This window comes from Calliphora vicina, chromosome 1 (genome assembly GCF_958450345.1).
Source record: "Calliphora vicina chromosome 1, idCalVici1.1, whole genome shotgun sequence".
In the NCBI taxonomy this organism is placed as follows: Eukaryota; Metazoa; Arthropoda; class Insecta; order Diptera; family Calliphoridae; genus Calliphora; species Calliphora vicina.
In genome coordinates, this window is record NC_088780.1 from 125,636,837 (window position 1) to 125,657,676 (window position 20,840).

At 29.3% G+C, this 20,840-nt stretch overlaps 3 protein-coding genes across 7 annotated transcripts in view; 1 reads left to right on the top strand and 2 right to left on the bottom strand.

Moving 5' to 3' along the window:
• Positions 1-1,885, top strand: Dph5 (diphthine methyl ester synthase). The gene is made up of 2 exons (XM_065515764.1): positions 1-438; positions 534-1,885. The coding sequence occupies exons 1-2, from the start codon at positions 304-306 to the stop codon at positions 1,239-1,241; spliced, it is 843 nt and encodes a 280-aa protein (XP_065371836.1). The 5' UTR covers positions 1-303; the 3' UTR covers positions 1,242-1,885.
• A 2,466-nt stretch (positions 1,886-4,351) lies between these two features.
• Positions 4,352-5,574, bottom strand: CSN6 (COP9 signalosome subunit 6). The gene is made up of 2 exons (XM_065515765.1): positions 5,164-5,574; positions 4,352-5,099 (listed from the first exon to the last, which is right to left on the bottom strand). The coding sequence occupies exons 1-2, from the start codon at positions 5,539-5,541 to the stop codon at positions 4,455-4,457; spliced, it is 1,023 nt and encodes a 340-aa protein (XP_065371837.1). The 5' UTR covers positions 5,542-5,574; the 3' UTR covers positions 4,352-4,454.
• A 3,582-nt stretch (positions 5,575-9,156) lies between these two features.
• The window catches only part of cnc (cap-n-collar), a 156,065-nt gene continuing 144,381 nt past the window's right edge, over positions 9,157-20,840 (bottom strand). For all 5 annotated transcript variants that reach the window (XM_065515770.1, XM_065515769.1, XM_065515768.1 and 2 more), the window contains 2 exons: positions 12,028-13,217; positions 9,157-11,467 (listed from right to left, as the gene is read on the bottom strand). In XM_065515770.1, coding sequence (XP_065371842.1) covers positions 11,057-11,467; positions 12,028-13,217 — 1,601 coding nt within the window. In that variant the 3' untranslated portion in view covers positions 9,157-11,056. The remainder of the gene's footprint in view (positions 11,468-12,027; positions 13,218-20,840) is intronic.

A 20,840-nucleotide genomic window follows, 5' to 3' on the forward strand; every position in this document is an offset into this window, starting at 1 on the left:
TTTGCTTCAATTTTTTCTTTACATATTGGTTCCTTAAATAAAAAACAACTAAAGACAAATTACATAGAAAAAAAGCAACAAGCAAACAGCACGTGTCTGTCCCAAAGCTTTTTCGTCACAGGAAACCAGGATTAAATTCGCAAATTGTGCAGAAATTTCAAAAATATAAATTATAATATAAGAATCTGGAGAAATCCAAGTAGAGGATAAAGTGAACAAGTTTAGTTTTTATTTAAAGTTTTGCAAAAACAAAAAACGCACATACAAAAGCGCACGCATAAGCACAGATATACTCTCACCGTCATGTTTTATTTAATTGGTTTGGGTTTAGGAGATCCCAAGGACATTACAGTGAAAGGCCTTGAAATTGTAAAACAATGTACAAGAGTATATTTAGAAATGTATACCTCCATATTGGGGTGCCCAAAAGAAGAGTTGGTAAGTGTGACAAGGTTCTTTGCACAAACATACATATCTAAGTATGAAAAATTCAATTGAAAATTAAAAAATAAAATTTATATTTATCTTAATAGGAAGCCTTTTATGGTCGTCCTATACTATTGGCAGATCGTGACCTTGTTGAACAAGGTGCTGATGAAATTTTAGCTGGTGCCGGCGAAGAGGATGTTGCATTGTTAGTTGTGGGCGACCCGTTTGGCGCCACCACGCATACTGATTTTATTTTAAGAGCCAAAGAAAAGAAAATTCCCTATAAAGTGATACATAATGCCTCCATAATGAATGCCATCGGTTGCTGTGGCCTTCAATTGTACAAATTCGGCGAAACTGTATCCATCCCATATTGGGATGAGACCTGGAAACCCGATAGTTTTTACGACAAAATCAAGCTCAATCGACTGCATAACATGCACACTCTGTGTCTGCTGGACATCAAGGTAAAGGAACCAACACTGGAGTCATTAATGCGGGGGCGAAAGGAATTTATGCCTCCTCGCTTTATGACCGTGGCCGAAGCAGCCCAACAATTGTTGTCCATAGTTGAGAAAAAAGATGCTTTGGAACGCAATACCATTTTGAATGAACAATCTTTGTGCGTGGGTCTGGCCCGTGTGGGACATGACAATCAACGCATCGTGGTAAGTACGTTGCGGGATATGGGTTCTACGGATATGGGAGGACCTCTGCATTCGATTGTTATACCTGCCAAAGAAATGCATCCATTAGAGGTTGAATTTCTACAACAATTTGCAAATTTAAGATTAGAGGACTACAATCATTAGATTTCAAATGGATTTGAATGATTACAGTTGTTGTATACTTAAAGAAATTTGTAGCTATTTTTGTTCTTTTTTTAGAAACCCTTACACACACGTATACCAACACCTGTACACCTTTAAAAAAGGTTTATATCTGTAGGTTTTTTAAGCTTTAAAAGTAGTCTAGTATTTTTCTCTATCTACTACACATTTGTCTTTTTTATATTATAATTTTATATTTTTTCCTTTAATTTTTACCATTTGTAATAGCAGTGCAAATTATTGGAGTTTATTTATTTTCAAAGAATTTCATTTTGATTTTTGGCAATTAAAAAGTTACTTACAGGTTTGATTAGATTGTTTCTTGTATTTAAGAAATCTTTGAAGTTTTGCTAACTTTTTTCATAACTTTTTGCAAAAAAAAACTAAAGTAGCATTTAAAAGTAGTTGAAAGTGTTATGAATTCAATGGTTTTATTAGTAACAAGTGGATCATTTATAAAAAAGTAATAGTAATCTAATATATTTTTACATACATGTACTTCATTTGAATAATTGATAAAAAAAGTAAAGAAAGAAAAGAAATGTGATGAATCTTAAGAAAAAATGAAAAATTAAAAACAAAAAACTTTATTAAAATAATACTTGATGTGAGATCCTGAAAAGAAATTATTGTGTAATAATTATTGTTTTTTAAGCTTGATGAGCAAATCAGTCATTTGCAACCAAATGGTCACAGAGTATGTATTACAAAACATTGCGCTGACTTTTTCCAAAATGTTTTCTGTATAAGAGTGATTTGCCATAGAAAAACTTTTTACATAGTTGGTAGTAGATACATTCAACACCGTAAAATCAATTAATTTTCATTCTCAATAAAATTTTACTTAATGGCTGCATATTTTAAACAGTTTATGATGTTTAAAATGTATAGTAATTTTCTTACTTTAGATTATGGTATTCGATATCGAGCAATAAATTTAGTACATTTTATAATTTCCATATTGAGAATAAAATGTATTATATACTAGCTGATCCGGCAAACGTTGTTCTGCCATACAAATTATTTCTAGTGAATATTTTGGTTGTTAAATTAAAAATAACGAATGTATTCTTAGTGAATATTGCATTATAGGTATTTTTGAAGCCAAATGAAGAGAAATACAAACAAAATTTTTTTGTGAAAAATATTTAAAATGGGTGGATAATGGGTGGATAGGGACATCCTAATGTCCTAGAGGTATGAAATATAATATTCTCGTACCTACCAAATATATGTATATATGTACAAAATTTCATAAAAATAGGTAAATATTGACATTTGGATATTGCTCATACAAAATACCAAAAATCTCGTCTGAAAAACGGGTGGGTGAGGGTCGGTTGATGAAAATTTGGGGTTATAGGTATTTTTTAATACCAAATAAATGAAATGCGAAAAAAAAGCTTTTGGCCAAAAAATTGTAAAAATAAATTCTGGATAGGGTCACCCTAATGACATAGCGGTATGAAATATACTTTACGACCTATTCTCATCCTACCAAACATACATACAAAATTTCATAAAAATCGGTTGAGCCGTTTCGGAGGAGTTCAATCACTAACATTGTGACACGAGATTTTTATATATTAGATTATTATAAACACACATCGGAAATGCATCACCGAGCAGGTAACTATATTTGGTATGGATGCGAGAATAGTGGTATTGAAAATTAGAAAAATCATTAGCGGTATTCACTGTTAAGTGCGAATGGTCTAGCATCATTGCAAATGCAAAATTTTACCGTAGTCCAATAACAAAATACACACAAAACCATTTACAATTTTACATTTGCAATGATGCAATACCATTCGCACTTAATACTGAACTCCGCTATTGTATAGATCGCGTATATAGTACAGTGATAGATACTCGTTTGTAAGCATATAAATAATTTTGTTTAAATTATTCTAATTTGTTTATTTGGTACATAAATTGATTAAACGTTTTAGAAACACAAATATCAATTGCAGGTTGAAAACTGAAGAGTGGTTTCATGAAGAAGTGGAATTAATTCCACTTTAGGTCGAAATACAATTCTTTGACAGGCCTGTATCCATAGATCCCAACTAAATAGCTAAGGACCAAAAACCTAAGTCTGTTGTCAAAAACCTAATTCATGAGAATTTATTGCCATGTATTTTATTATTCTATCACATACATAATTGGTCAATTCACAAGGTCTCTTATCAGTCATATTGTCATAATGTCCTAATATAACACGACACGACGGCTCGGCTTAACCGACACTTAGGCATTCGGCACAGGTCTCTGCTTGTTGGTTACGATATCACAATAAACATAGCATACAAAGTAGTATTATTTTAGGAAATTTTTTGCTTGAAAAACAATAAAAACCATTGTGAAATATTAGGACATTAGGACCATATGACATGATAAGAGACCTTGTGAATTGACCAAATATGTGTGAAAAGGGAGCAATAGTCATACCAACTATTAAGAAAAGAAGAATAGTTTTATAATTAATTAGTAAGATTTTTTTATTAAATTAAAGTGCGTACACATAAATTAATAATTGGGGGACTCAAACAGTCTGTTATTAAGTAATATTGTTATAATGTCCTAATATATTATGATAGTTTAAACAATTTGTTGTGCTTCAAATAAAAAATTTCAAAAAGTCTTATTAGTTTACATAATTTTTGTATAAAAACACAAGACATTTTTTTTTACACTATTATAAAATAATAGCAGACCGTTTGAATCCTCCAAATATTTCATAATTTATTATGATGTTATTAAATTGTGTTGTAAAAAAATTATCTAAAAGTCTAAAAATAAGAGAAAACAGGTTTGCGTACAAACGATTGTCTATTGCTGTATTTGTGAAATTTAAACAAAAAAATCACTCCATTTTTAATTAAATAAAAATTGGTTTTCACCATGACGTAGAATCACTAGGGAGAGTTTTCAATATTAACCCCTATAACGTCATATTTTCTTTTGTTTGGCGCTACAAGAATTGTATAATTGAGAATTTATTTTCTTCTGAGTGTACCTTATATTGTTGTGTCATGGTTTTCACAAAAAAATGTTTCATTAAATCAAATAAAGAATGAAGAATAAATAAATTGGAAACTAAAAGCTTGTATTTATTAAATAAATTTTTGCATTTGTGTAGACATTATATTTATCCCATTTACAATAAAAGACCAGATTTTATTTGTATGGTTTCTAAAAATAAAGTCCCCTCATGCGCCTACCAGAACCTTGGCGATCATAGAGCACATTAAATTTATTAACAAAATGATTCATATCATTGCAACCCTTTGTCATCGAACCCAAATAACTTATCAGACCAACATCATTACATTGAGTATAGAACTCCTCCTGGAAGGCACCACCTTGCATTACGGGTAGGCGATGACTCAATGCATAAATTTCACGTAAAATTTCTTGATTGGCTGCCAATTTACCAGCCTCCACATCTTTGATGTATTTCAAGACAATCTTAATACGAGTATTTAACATTTTAATGGCACTCTCCTGTGCCACTAAATGTTCGGCCACATACGATTTTTCTCCGGTATCATTAGTAGACATGCGAGCAACATGATCAACACCAATGCGCTCAGCTTCCTCTGTGGCCAGGGTATAGGTGAGGGGCACAAAAAGCATGGTGGCCTCACTGCCTACAATGTCAATAACAGATTCATAAAGCTTCAGCGGAAGTTGATCTACATTGCGTGACAAGGGATTCAATTGCAACATTATGGGGCATTCGTTGATGTCGGATATTTGTTTGTGTATGGCCAAATCTTTGCCGGTGGGTGTCTCGCCAGTGGTATACCAACCAATGAAGTCCAATTCACTGAAAACCTTAAACGTTTATTTACAAATAAGTTTTGCATACATATTTCAAATATTTACTTGAAAATAATACCTGTTTATACTGGAGCTCTTTGGTCATATAATAATCCTGATTGATAAATACATCATCACCAACTATATCGGTTTTCAATTCGAATGAATTCATCACTTCTATATTGCGGCCTTTTTGTTTGCCAATCAATGCTCCATACACCTGGCATGTCTCACCCGCTTGAGCTCGTATACGTGTCCAGTGTTCCGATATATTCATAATAACCAATGGATGTAATGAAATTGTGACCGATGGCACTGTGCTTGCATCGGCCATTACATTTGGTCCAATGATCCCGGCGGCTGCATTCATTTTAGATTTTGATACGCCATCACTGGTATTAATGATGTCCGTAGACGACCCAGGCTTCACATCCAAATCTACATCCATTTGTTCCATTTAATTATTGTTGTTTTTATCGTTTTGTAGATAATTATATTAAAAAATCTATTTTTAATTTGACTTAAAAGATTATTTGGTTAAAATGTTTAACAATGCAAAAATTTTACTTCTTTTGTTTTCGCTATTCCTATTTCTGCTTTACACTCTGTTTCTGTTGTGATTATTTACTTGTTTACAAACATCTGGCAGCCTGTGTGTGTTATTATAACGTGGCAACACCTATGAGCCGACATCAGCAAAATAATTTTTTAAAAACCGGTTAACCGAGTGATATAAACCGGTTAACCGAAAATTAACATTTCAAATTAACAGGTTCGCAAAAAACCGACATTTTGAAGAAAAATCGGGTTTTCGGATTATAAATACTAGTTTCAATCGGCTCAGTAGCTTCGGAGTATAATAACAAATTGAAGCAAAATATATATTTTTTACATGAAAATAGCAAATTTTTGTCTTTTAAAAAAATCATGAAAAATCGAAAACGTCAAAAATTTTTCAGATTTATTGCTTTATCGCAAAGCCACAATATGTGATATTGATCATAATACTTGATGGATTCTTTTCGAATTTATCCACAATTATATTGATATATAATTGTGTTATTATAAAAAAAATAACTCCGACAACTGAGCCGATTGAAACGCAATATATATGTGAAAATTTGTACATAGCACGGGGAAAATGTTTTCAAAAATTCAATCAATTGAATGAAGAACATGAACTACTCAAAAACTGAAATTTTATGAAAATGTGCGAATTCGTGAATAAACTTCCAAAACAATCAATCGATCGATTTTACTAGTTTCACGTAAAAAATAATTTTTTGCTTCAATTTATTATTATAACTCCGAAACTACTGAGCCCATTGAAACGCAAATAAACGGATTAAAGGTTAGGTAAATCTCGACTTTTCAACGGATGAAAAGTCTAAAAAAAATTATAATTTTACTTACCTCACCATAGAATTTAAAATTTGGACCATATGTACTACTGGAACCACAAAAACTGTGTAATGGTTTAAAAAGCCTTTAACATTTTTCGATTTTGTTGCCTTTTGAAATGATCGCGATTATATGATTTTTATGACATTAGTTTTGTTCGCGTACTTGATAATTTGTAATAATTTGTACAAATTATCACTGGAAGTTACGGGATTCCGTTCGTTTACTTTTAAAAACTTGTAACGAGAGAGCAAGAGAGTGTGAAAAGTGACAGTAGATCGTCAAATCTGGCATTCACTGTTCGAATAATTTAAAATTGCCGATTTTCAAATAACAAATAAACCGATTAATTTGTGTTGATTAACCGAAATTTGCAATTTTACATATTTTTTTTTGTATTTTTCCGATAAAAAAGAAAAAAATCGTCATTCGAATTTTAAAAATCGTCAAAAAATCGGAAAATTAAAAAGGTCAAGATTTTTAACAGGAATTTTAAATATCTATTTAAAAAGTGAACGAATACTGTACTCGTTCAACAATACTGTATTAACTCAAAATTTTAAAATGTTCAGTAGAGGGCAAAAACTGTTTGTGATTATATTTTAAGAGAATTTGAAAATCCGAATATATCTTATTAAGCAAATTCCATTTGAAAATATATTTACATTGTTTTTCTTTAAAATTTTTGCAATTACTGCAAAATAAATCTATTTTTTGAGTTAATATAATTTTTTTGAAACTTCTCGATATTTTTTTTTGTATTATTTTATCAACAAAACAGAGTCAACTCAAAATACAACCAAATTTAAATAAAACAATTTGATTATTTTTAACTTGAATAAAGGCTGAATTCAAAATAATACATTTTTTATGAAAATATACGACATTTCTATTTAAATTTTTGTATTAACTATAATAATACCTTTTTGTTGATACAAGGAAGTCACTAATTATCACGAAAATGGTCTCAAATGTGGTTTTCGAGATGAAAAGTAATCGGAATACCTTGAAATTTTTACAGTAGATAGATATTGATGTTGTTAGTTGATTTCTTGCAAAATGTGAATTTTAAAAAAATTTGAGTTAATACAGTATTGTTGAACGAGTGCGATATATCAAAAAACATTTCTTAAAATTGAAGTTTATAAATAAGGGATCACTAAAATAAAAAAGTAATGCTCAATTTAATTATAATATAAGGTTTCATTCAGAAGTTTTTTTAATTTTAAATAAAACCCATAAAATATACATTTACAAATTACAAAATCTAAATTTTGCTTTTCATATTCACCAACAAAATGAGAAAATTCTTTAACTATGTATTTCAAAAAATAGTACGATATTTTCATAATGCAGAAAATCTTAATTTTCGAGAAAGAAATCGTTAAATTGCTATTTTTGAAACCAAAAATTGTCAAAATAACGATAAATCGTCAAATCTGGCAGCTATGGGTATAACTAAGGATTTTATATGCTTAGAAAAAACTAAAAAAGTACTGAGATATTGAAAATTCTTTGTCATGCCTTTGATTTCTCCAACATATGTATACAATCAGCGAGAGTTTTTTTCTAAGAAAATTTTTATTAAATCTAAAGAAAAAAATCGTTTAATAGGAAACATTTAAATTATATTTGTTTTTTAAGAGATTATTTCAGAAGATCTCACTAAAACACTAAAAAAACTCACATATCGCTCATGAATGTTAACAAATCATGCGATTTCAGAAATACAAATAGTAGATGTTAACATCTTTCTGTATTTAACCCAAATTTTGAGTTATGACGTTGTTGAAGTAAATGAGCAATATGTATACAAAAATTATCTCAAATACCACATTTGCTGTTTTTATGTTTTTATACACAAAATTCGTTGTTGTATTTTCAGTTTAAAATTAAAATAGAAATTATTCGGTTAATAGAATAATTTTAAATTAACCGAATAGATGTAAACCCCGATTAATTATTTGCTCGATTAACCGATTAAACCAGAAGACCGATTAATTGAATACCCTAGTAGATAAAGAACATGATATTGTTTATTGGACATTTTTTGTCCAGTAAAAATATCAACAAGGTTGCAAATGTAAACAAAACTAAAAAGTTAAAAATTAATACAATTTACAAGTTTTGCAAAGAAAATAAGTAAAATAACACAAAACAAACGTTTTAAATTGATTTATAATAAAATACAACTTATTATTACAAATTGTTGTTCGCTTACTTTTTTTTGGTTGTTTTTCAAAATGAGAGTAATTTATTATTACTCTCTAAAATAAAGTTACTGTTACTTTATTATGGTGGCACGAAACTGAGATATCCAATTTTCTGTGACTCTCTATGACAGTGTCACACGATTTTGGTGGAAATTTCCACTGATAGAGATAACCATACGCTCGTTCGTATAAAATGCCCATTGTGGCACGTTGCGCCTGTTCTGCTGGATACACATGCCGTCCATGTTAATTTCGTTTAATTCGGTCCAAAATGAAGTGGTTATCATTGATGTGTAGCGCTCTGCGTTGATCATTTTCGAAGAAGTGCGGAACATTAACACCGTTGGTTATTAATTCAAAAATGGGACTGGTCACTAAATAAGATGATGTTTGCTCCAACAAACACGTATTTGGATAATATGTATAATACTTTATTTGGACGTACTGATCAAAACACATTTTTGTTATTTTTTTTAGTTTTTTGTGTATTTTTTTTATTATACATTATACATTTATGTAAAGTACGTAATTGTAATTTTTTGTTTTTCAGGCCTTAAATACTAAAACAATTAGTGTTTAAGTTATTTTTTAATTTTGTGTATTTTTTTGTATAATAATTATACGTTTTAAAATTAATATTTACAAAGAAAAAATTAAATTAAATATAAACTGACTTATAGAAAACTACACAAGGGGTAACTTGAAAAGCATTCCTGTATAAGCCAAATTATATTCCTTTTGAGAATATTTCATTGTTATTAGAATAATAGTTTTTTTTTTATGGTAAATACATATACAATTAAGTGGTTTCTGTTAGTTGTTCTTTTTTTTTGTTTGTTTCTCTTTATAATTATATGTATATAAAAGTAAATGCTTAAATATTATTGTATTTTTTCTCTTAAATTTCTGTTTTTTTTTCCAAAAAGAAGCCTTAAAATTTTACAAGCAAAACTAGGTTTACTAATTAATAACTATTTATGAATACATGGTAAATAAAAAAAAACTAATTAAAATAATTTAAATAGAAGAAAAATAATAATAATAAAAAAAGCAAAAAGTAAATTAACAAACAAAAAGAAAAAAAAAAGTTTAATATTAAACAAGGAAAACAAGCTTTTACAACAAGCAGTTACTTTAATATTAAATTTCTAAATACATATTTTATTTTGACATTAATTGTTTTTAAATAATTAAAAAAAACGTGTGTGTTATATAAATATTAACAGTTTTTGTTTAACTTAAGTGGATCCATAACTACTTTGTTTTTATTTTATTATTATTGATAGATTTGTTAAGATGATTTTAATTAATTTTTATTTTTCTTGTATTATAAACTAAATAATAGTTAAATTTCTAAATAACTTCACTAGTGATAAGAGAGGCTACTAAAGAGAGGAAGAGGGAGTGATAGAGTGATAAGGGAGAAATTAGTATGTAATTTATATGTAGTAGTTATTGTGCTGTAATTGTAATATTTTTTTAGGTTGGTTTTCTTTTTTGGAAAATAAAATTTAAGAAACTTCATACATTAAATTGAAAATTTATCACAAATTCATACAATTTTGTTAGAATATAATTTTTGTTGCTAGTTTGGGGGCAAATAAAAAAAATCTATTTAAAATAGTTTTGGACATCTTTTTAAATAATTGAATAAAAACTAATTTTTTCATTTGCAATTAAGAAAATTAAATTACAAATAAATATTAAGTGATTTTTTTATATTTTAGTAAATAATTTTTTTTTATAAAAAATGCCAAATTTTAGAATCTTTGTTTTCCATATACATACATATATAAAATATATATAATTCAATGTATATTATTTTTTAAAGAAAATTTTGAAAATTGTTAATACGAGTAATTTAAAAAAAATCACAATTAAAGCCAAAACAAAGGAAAGATGTTGTTAAAGTTTTAAAATATCTAAAATTCTGTTTAAGTTTGTATGGTGCAAAAAATCTAAAAAATATTTGTTTACCAGTTTCTTTTTTATAACCCACCCACTTTATACGGTCTTAATTTAACAATTAACAAATAATAAAAAAATATATATATAAATGAAAAGAAAATGATAAAGATACAAATATAAACCCCTGAATACAAATGTTTAACAGTAAGTAGACTCGTAATGCCCATGATGATATAAACGTTGTGGTACAGTAGTTGATGACTGATAATGATGGGAAGGCTGATGATGATGATGCGATGGATGTCGTTGGTGATTGTGGCGAGAATGTAGATGATGACAATGCACTATAGCATGAGTACTAGAGGTTTGATGCTGGCTATGTTGCTGATGATGCTGATGACGATGATGAATTTGAAACCAATGCGCTGCATAGTGTTGCCACATTAAATTTCAATCCTTTTGTTGATGCACCGATCCGCCACCGTGTTGTGTTTGTGGATGATGAGGATGACTGGTTTGTCCTGGCTGATGCAGATGCTGCTGTGGCTGTTGATGGTGGTGTGGCTGCACATGACTGTGAGCTAATGTACCAGCGCTAGCTGCAGCAGCAGTTGTAGCCTGTTGCTGCAGATGAAGATGATGACCAGCTACATGGGAGTTTGTATGGGGTTGTGACATTTGTTGATGATGTGTTGGTGGTTGAGAGCTGCCATTTGTGGTGCTGCCGTGCTGTATCACACCGTTTGTGGTGTCATTTTTATTGGTGGAATCGCGTGGCAACAGATAAATGGAACCATCGGCAGCTTGTTGTAAACTGTATTCGGATGGTGAGCATGGATTGCCCTCGGGATCACGCAAGTACTGCAAAAATTAGAAGAAACAATTAGTGAAACTGAAGTAAATTAAGAGGATATTAAAAGTGATTCTGATGTTAATAAAGTAAATCCAAAAAAACTGGTGTTCAGCTGTTTGTGTTTCGACAGTTCTAAATTAGATTTAACTGGCCAATGTTGCTCAGTTAAATTAAATAATAAGTGAAAAACCAAAAATTTTAGTTTAAGCTAGGTTTAAACAAAGAATGTGGAATATCTTTATCACAAAATTTAGCTCTTAATAATTAAGAACTTTTAATTTAAATTTGTATAAGAAAAGTAAAATTTACTGTTTAAATTAAACATATGTATTTATATCTGTTTTTGTCATATAGAGAAAATAGTTTCGGTAAAAGACCGAATTTTTCTCTTGTGGCTGAATAATTTCAATTCTTGTGTGTCAATTGATTTTCTGTTGCTAGTATCGAAAACATTGGCAACGAATCAAAAAAAAACATAAAATTTTTTCCCTATTATGAACCCAAATTTCGAATCTAGTAAAGAAAATTTGACTAAAAAAACTTGTAAGAAAAATTGCCAACAACTTACTTGGAAAATGTGTCTATGCAAAGCTCCAAACTTATTCGACACCCTCTTGCGTTCAATGGCCAAACGATCACGCTGCGAATGCAAATCCTCTTTGCGGCGACGCACCTGTTTCACCTCATCCTCCAGCGATAAAATCTGATCCAATTTACGTTTACGGCAATTTTGAGCGGCCACCTTATTCTTGCCGCGGCGACGTATATCACGTATCAACGACAATTGATTTTCACTCAAATCATATTTCGATAAGCGTTCATTGAACTCATCCATGGGTAGATTAATAATTTCAGTCACCGGTATGGGAATGTTCATGGCGCGTGCCCGTTTCTCATCGCGTGTCAAATAGTTATCTTCCTCACCGCCACTGCCGCTACTGTTGTGAGCTGACTTGGACGATTTGGTGGACGAGGATGATGTAGAGGTTTTCTTGTCACGTTGCTGGGGGCGTGGTAGGGATCCCGTGCCCTGAGGCAGAGTATACGTGTGATTGTGTTGGATAATTTCATGGGGAGTACGGGGTGTGCGCACAGAAAAATCGAGTGAGTAGGCTCCGCCATAAGCATGATGTTCTTTGCTTAGTGTGGGACCACCCATGGCGCCGCCTTCCAAGCCATTGCCCATGTTTTCATGTAGACCAGCTACAGGAGGATAAGGTTCGTATTCATACTTAATCGAATGAGCAGGACCATTTAGCGCACCATTGGTAGCCGTGTTAGCAGGATTTGCACCATTTGCCGCATTTACGCCGGGCTGTTCATTAAGGAAACGTTTGCCAAACATATGATGTTTCTTCTGGGCAACTGGAGGTTGACGATTATTGCCAGCCGTATTATTGTAGCTGTAATCATAAGGACCACCATATTTGCCCTGGTGATAATCTTGGGCCGAATCACTGCCCTCACCCCATTCGCCATCCGACAATGAGGGCACACGTTCAGAGCCCATCGAACTAACAGCACTATCGCTAGAGGCATCTAAACGGTCGGTGCCGCCTTGGGCACCAGTGGTATTCATTAACTCGCTAGTCATACCGGCTGCACCGCCAGCGGCGGCTACATTTGTACCACTCATGGAAATGCCACTGCTCGAACCTGTAGCTGAGCCAGTAGCTGCATTGGCATGACCGTTTGAGATGCCCAAAACCGAAGAGTTATTGCTGGTGCTGTTGTTGACATCAACCATGCGGCAGAAACCTAAAAAAAAAATAAAAAAAGTTAAACAAATTATTATTAAAGATCATGTTTTTAGTTATTATTGAAATTAGTCAATAATATTTTGCCATAAATTAATTACGTTTCTTTTCTTTTCTGTTTGCTGATAAAATTGTATGTATATTATTCAACATTTCCCTTACAAATTACTCACAATTTACAATAATTGTGGTCATAATTTAAGTTATAAACCTATAAAATGTTGACATTTGCTTTAGCTGTTCTTAAATAAAAAAATACACAATTATTTTGCAATAGGAAGATTTTTTCTTGCTAAGGCTGACTCAGCAAAATGTTTTATTTGATTTTAGAAAACAAATTAAGATTCTAGTGAATATTAATTACGCTGATAATGCTTTAAACTTTTTAATAAATATGAATTAAACTAAATTAAATGCCTACACAAAAATTCTAGTGAGTTTTTTAAATGTAATTAAGAAATATATACATATGTGCAAAATTAGCTAAAATATTTAAGAAATTTCTGTTATCTTTTCACATAAAAAATTCTCCAAACTTATTGAATTTTGTCCAATCATTTTAGTTCTCGAATGACTTGGAAAAATAATTTTATTTGCATCTCAGCATGACTTTCAACATTTTTATTTTTTTTTTATAGAAATTATCAATTTTGAAAGTGATCCGAATAAGGCCATATATGATTTATTTTCAATTAAACTTATATTGCAGATTGTTCTATGATGACTTGACGGAAATATGCAAATAAAATGCATTCAAATGCAGTATACAAATTTTAAATATCTTCTAAAATAATTATTCGATCTCAAATGTTTTTACGTGATTTAAAGGGCTTGAGATGCCAATTAGGATATATAGAATTTATTTTAGGAAAACTTTCCTCATTCTAATAGGCGTAGCATTATCTTCAACCCATAATATACCATTCGTTTTGACAAAACTGATTGATATTTGCCATTTGACAGAGAACGAAATATTCAATTTTTCACTCAGTCACAAATAATACAGATATGAATCAGCTGGTTTCAGAAATATGGCAATAGAAAAATAACAAAAAGGAGAAAATGTCAAAATGGTTGTGGTTTGAAAATAGGTACAAATATATTTCGCACTCGTTTCCTATAGAAAATTTCATTTTTTTCTCTCGTTCTGCAGACATTAAAAACTTTTTTGACAACTGCCATTTGTTGCATATCTGTAATAATCTGTCCTCAATCCCACTAACTCTTATAAATTGTATCAAAACAATCCCTTGTCCATCATATACCAGATATACCACGCCTCCTTAAAGTGGGCGTACATCTATTGAATAATTGTGATGTTAAATATTTTGAATGAAATTTCAAATATTTATTGCCTTGTATGTTCAATATTAGTACTAGTTCGCGTGTTATCGGAAAATCAATCTGGTAAATATCATGTCTCAAACATGCTCAAAATATGGGTATCATAAAAATATCAAAGTTTATTTTGAGAATTATAACAAAGCCACATTTTTCTGTGAGTCAGTCTAGTGGCCCCCTAAAAATTAACTTTGAATATTTTATTTAATTTTTGCAACCGTTAATGAGCTGGACCAATTTGAAAAAAGGTATATTTTTAAAGTTTTCCAAGGATCTTGACTTTTAATCGAAGAAACTATCAGGCCTGTCACAGAATTCCATTTCGATCGAAAGTGTAATTAATTCCGTATTTCGCTTCTTCAGAAAAAGTATAACGAAAATTCCTTTCGGAATGAAACCACTTTCAATTTTCAAAATTTTTAATCAATCTGAAATACAGAATTTTTTAATATTTTTGGAATTAACAAATTACACGAATACTAAATCGATTGGAATAAAAACTACGAAATTGTAATCATTCCGAATAAAATGTGTGATTTGACTTTTTGATTTAAAAAACTCCTTCCTACAAAAACAACATTTTTATTCATGATTTATAAAATATATTGAAATAACTAAAAAGCAAACATTTTTTAAAAAGGCTCCCTAACGGTTATCGCAAAAAACAAAATATTTCGCGAATATTCTTACAAAATGTCAAAGTTTATTTTCCGGTGGCCAATAATCTTTTTTTCCGAAATAACCCACCTTAATATACAAATGTAGTTAAGTTTGTTTATTTAATAAATTTTAACTTAAATAATTAAATTTTATTTATTTTTATTTTATACTTATTTTGAATTTAATTAATAACTTGTCATGCTATTTTCTTTACCGTACAGCAACTTGTTGCTATTATTTAAGATACAATATTTTTTTTTTGTATAAGTTTTGTTTCAAATTCACTTTTATTCAGCACAAAATGTTAAAAAGAAAAGAAATGAATTGAGAACTTTTTTTATTTTTTGTGCAAAAAGTACAAAAAGAATGACTCAGCATTTTAAAAATAGTAAACAGCGCAAAATGAATAAAAAAAATAAATAAAATAATATAACACACCAAAAATACATTGACAACAAAACAATAATGTATGCGAAATACATATGAGTAACAACAGTTGAGTGTAAAATTATAGGGAGTGCGGTAAATGCATATGTATAAAAAACACACGAATTGGAATTACTCAAAAATGTATTATTTCAAAAATATATCGTTTCAAACCTGAAATGATTTCAAACATTAATTTCAAAGTAAACATATTGTAAAATTCAACTATTGTGAGATAAAAATTTTTTTTGAGGAATTTTTACCTCTCAATGTATACATTGATAGGTAAAAAGCCTGTAAGCGTATGAAATCATCTGCTGATAGCAGTGTTATTATCAGAAGTGCCTCAAACTTTAACGAAAAATCCCCTGTAAATTCAGCATAGCAACAATAAATTTCATTATTCAGAAAGTCACTCATCCCAAATGACTTCAAATTAAAAATCATCCCTCTTTAAATTCAGTATGAATAGGTACTTTCTTATTTCTTTTAATTTTTTAGTCTGATTCAAATGCTATGAAGAAAGAAGAGAACAGAAAAGGATTCCAATTACTTGTATCATTTACTATGGATCCACATTAAAAATGTGCTTCGTAATATAGATCGGGCGTATCAAAAATGAAGATAAATTCATACATTAACCTTTTAGAAATAGAATTTAACTTTTCTTCAATATTTTAAAGAAATGTCCACACTATAATGACCGGAATCTCGATTCAAATATTGCAAAAAACATTGATTTGCTAAAGAACTTTCTAGATTATTACAATACATGATTCCAAGTCATTTATATATTAATTCAAACTAAATCTGAACCAACAAATGTTATTTTAGAAACCTTTGATTTACTATTTGGAACAAAAACTTATAAAGTTATATTTCAAATTATAATGAATTTTCTCCCAATAACCCTTCCGAAAACGTTGATAAGCCAAACATATATAAGTTATTAGCGTGTATGGAAACTGAGTATTATTTTTAAATCAAATACTTATTAGTAAAAGTATGTACATATTTCATAATTTTTAAAGAAAAAAATGTTCTTTAAAAATTTGTTCAAATGAAGAAATGTCATGTTCTGCCAACATGGGAAATTTTAACCATGGAACTAGAGTGGTAACCGGTTTATATTAAATTTTTATTCAATATGAAAAATACGATACTTTTGAATTCTTAGGACAATTATTTTCTATATTTTACGAAGTATTGTCAAATGCTACAATTTTCTATATAATTAATCAGTATTTTTAAAAATGGTATCAAAGTTTTTTAAAAATATTGGTTAAATGAGCTTTTGAAAATATATATTAAAACCGGTAACCGTCTTACAAAAACCGGTTTTTCAAAAAACAGAAATGTTAAAGAAAACCGAAACCGGTCGAGTTTACAAAAATGAAAAAACCTGTTGGCCGGTTTTCGGTTTTGGTTTTGGTTACTCTAGGCCCAAACTAATATTTAAAATAAACATTTATTTGTTTTTGTCACATAGAGAAAACAGTTTTGGTTGTGATCACCGAAACTGTTTTGATTCAGCCTAAAAGATCGAATTTTAGTTGTGGTGACAAAAATTTGGTTGGTAAATATTTTTCACTTTTTATGCCCGTAATTTCAATAAATATATATATATCTATCAGTGCTTAGTTACTTACGGAGTAAAAATATTTGGTAATTTTTACCCGTAGATATTGATTTGAAATTAATGTAAAGTTACCTTTTAGGTAAATTTATCTGCTGGGTAATTTACACCGTAGATATCTATTTGTTGAAATTACGGGCATTACACGAACTTTTCTACTTGACGAAGAACAGCTGATGCTGTTGTCAAATGAGCTAAAAACAGCAAGTATATCTTAACTTGTCTATGACAGACCTAAAATCTAATCTTAAGTAAAGTCGACTTTAGTTCTCTTAAAGTATTCTTGACTATAATAATGGGCCTTAGTAATTTTTATTAACACCACTGTATTAGATACAACACGTTGGAATACGGTTTTTTTTATATATTATTTATTTTAAATTCAGTTTCGTTTTTCTGTTGTTACTGCTGTTTCTTTTTCGATATAAACTTATTATTACTCAATAGAGTTGACATAGAGAGTGGGTTTTGTTTGTTACTAGAACACGTACTCAATGAATACTATATATACATACATACATATGTATGTATATACATACATACATCAATAAATACATAATATGAATGTACATATGTATGTATGTACATTTATGGATGAATAATAGTACAATAAGTATGAATTATTTTATGATGTGTAGCGAAAACAAATAGCGAAAACAAATAACGAAAATTAAATAAGATCTTGTAGAATAATGTGATCAGCAAACGAAAAGAAATTAAATAAGAAGAAATCAAAAACGACCAGCTAACAACGATGGGTATGATGATGACACATTAGAAAACAATGTTTGTTTGTTTGTTTTTTAATTTTCATCATAACAATAAAATAAATATGAATTTTACAAATCACATGTAAAAATTTAATTTGTATGTAAGAAATTGTTTTATTGTTTTTACATGTTTTATTATTAAATTTAAATGTTTTTTTTTTTTAATTTAAAATTTTATAAATAAATTCTGAGTATTAGGCGGTATTAAATTATTAAATTATTTATTTGTTTATATTTTTTATTTTATGTTGATAATTATATTTTTGTTTACTTTTTTGCATGCATTTGTCGATTTGCCGGTTTAAAATAATTTTCCAACATTTAATTTATAATTAAGTTGTATGTATATTTAACAATTATGTTTTATATTCTTGTTTTTTCACATTCTTCTCTTTTTTATGTTTAAGATAACACCATTTTCAATATTTCACTTATGTTTGTATTTATTATAATTTCACTCCCTCTCTCTCCCACAAACTCTTTCTGAGTTGCTCATTTTTTAGCGCAAGTTTAATTAATGAAGCAAAAACAGCAGCACTTTAGCACTCATACTAAATATTTACTTAATATAAACAGAGCAAAAAAAAATATAAGAAAAAAGCTAAAACAACAACAATATTATAAAATATCAAAGCTCACCTGTTGATTTTGTTATTCGTTTTCTATTCTATGTACTATGTACGTATTTATGTTTGTATTATTATTGTTATTGTTTTTGTACGATTTGTGTTTCAAGGCAAATAATTCTCAATTACGAAAATAAATCACTAAATATAAAGTTGCTGTGTGTTTTTTTTCCTTTTTAAATTTCTTATCTTTTCATTATTGTACACACGTAAAATATCAACTCTCACATGCCAAAATAAAACCTATTATTTAAATTTGTTATTTTCTTAGGCCAAGTACACTGGCACTTGTTGGATTCATTTTGTTTCTAAATTTGTAGATATGTTTGATTTAGCAAAAACCATAATTATGAATTAAAAAATTGCGGTATTTTGAGTAGAATTTTTGTTGTTGGTTTGTTGTGGGGCTGCGCGATCTTGTTATTTCACAGCAGCACGTAGTCTAGTCAGCTCTATTCAGCTAAAATTATGATAATGATGACGGTATACAAATCGTGTTGTTTGTTTAACTTTTCGTCGTCTTGTTCTTTTTTTATTTTATTTTATTTAATTTTTTTAAATGTATTTTTGTTGTGTGTATTAAAACGTTATAATGTTAGTGTTGTCGCTATGCGCTGGTTTAGTGTAACGCTAACACTTTTTCACTCAAATATTAACTAATTATTGAAAAATATTTTAGCACCACACAAAATAAAAAAAAAAGCTTTTTTCATACATAATTTTGCTGGTTTTTTTTTCAATGTGGAACTGTTGTTTACTTTTTAATTTGTTATTGCTTAAGAATTATTCTTGAGTGAGATATTTTGCTCTGCAAAGCTTTTACTCATTTGCCATAATATTCGTAATTAAGCCAACAAGGTTGTTGTTTCGTGAATATTTACTCTCAATTTTTTTTTGCAATTTTCTTATCGTTTGAGTTTTTTCAGAGTTTATTTAGTTATTTTTTTTATCTTATTTCTTACAAATAAAATTCACTTTTTTTAATCGTTGTCACATTATATTTCTTTCATTAGGTACAAAAGAAGTGTATGTAGTATGTATGTTCAACATTTATTGTTTTCAGTTTGTTATTTAGAAGATCAAAGTTCATTTTATTGTGTTGTTAAGAGAAAATACTATGTCAAACCGAAAATAAGAAAATTGCGCCAAAAATTTATTTTTTTTTTTTTTTAATTTAAGAACAAATTTTCAAAGTTAATTCTTTAAAATATACACAACTTGCTTTTAGAAGACAATTTGTAAACGTAATTTTATGCAGAAGAACATTGGTGGTACATACATATGTTTGAATTTGTTTTCTTTGGAATCAGTTCTTTAATCAAAGATTTTTGATTGAAATTGTCATTCTAGAACTAATTAATAAATAAAAACCTATATTTCTGGAATCAGAAATTGTCAGCCTGTGAACTAATTCCACATTTTGAGCACAGTTCCTAGAACAACTTCTTTAATCAATTCTTGTTTTATTTGAAATAGTCACACTTGGAAGCAGTTTTTATGATTATAAGTATGTATTAAAGAAGACATAAGTCTCCAGATATTCTTGCTAAATGTGGCGAAGTAGTGATTTTATCAGTCATTGAGGTCACCACTAGTTGTAGTAATCATAGATTACTTAGAGACGCAAAAGTGACGATTGGCTTCATGCTAGTTTACACGGGGTGTAATTTGCTTGCTCTGCAGCAAAACATATACACACAGTTACTAAAGTATACGTACGATCGACTTTTTGGGCCTTTTTTTTAAAAATCTATATATATTAAAATACAAGGCCTCACTGACTCACTCACTCATGACTGATGTGTCAGTGAATGAGTGAGTGAGTGAATGAATGAGTTAGGCCTTGTATTTTTAAATATATAGATTTTTAAAAAAAGGCCCAAAAAGTCAATTGTACGTATAATTTAGTAACTGTGTGTACATATGTATAAATTAATGTAATGAGAGATTATGAACAATTTGTATCTAAATGGGTTAATATATCGACTTCTTTAGCGGTAAATGCAGAACTGCTGGGGTATTTATCGAAAAAAATTTTAGCAGCTTTTAGATTTATAGCGTGACAAACATAAAATTCTGTTTAAAAGCAATGTTTATTTTATATTACAAGAGGATTACAAATTAAAAGGCCTTAGAGGGACCAGAATTTCTGGCGGGAATAAAAC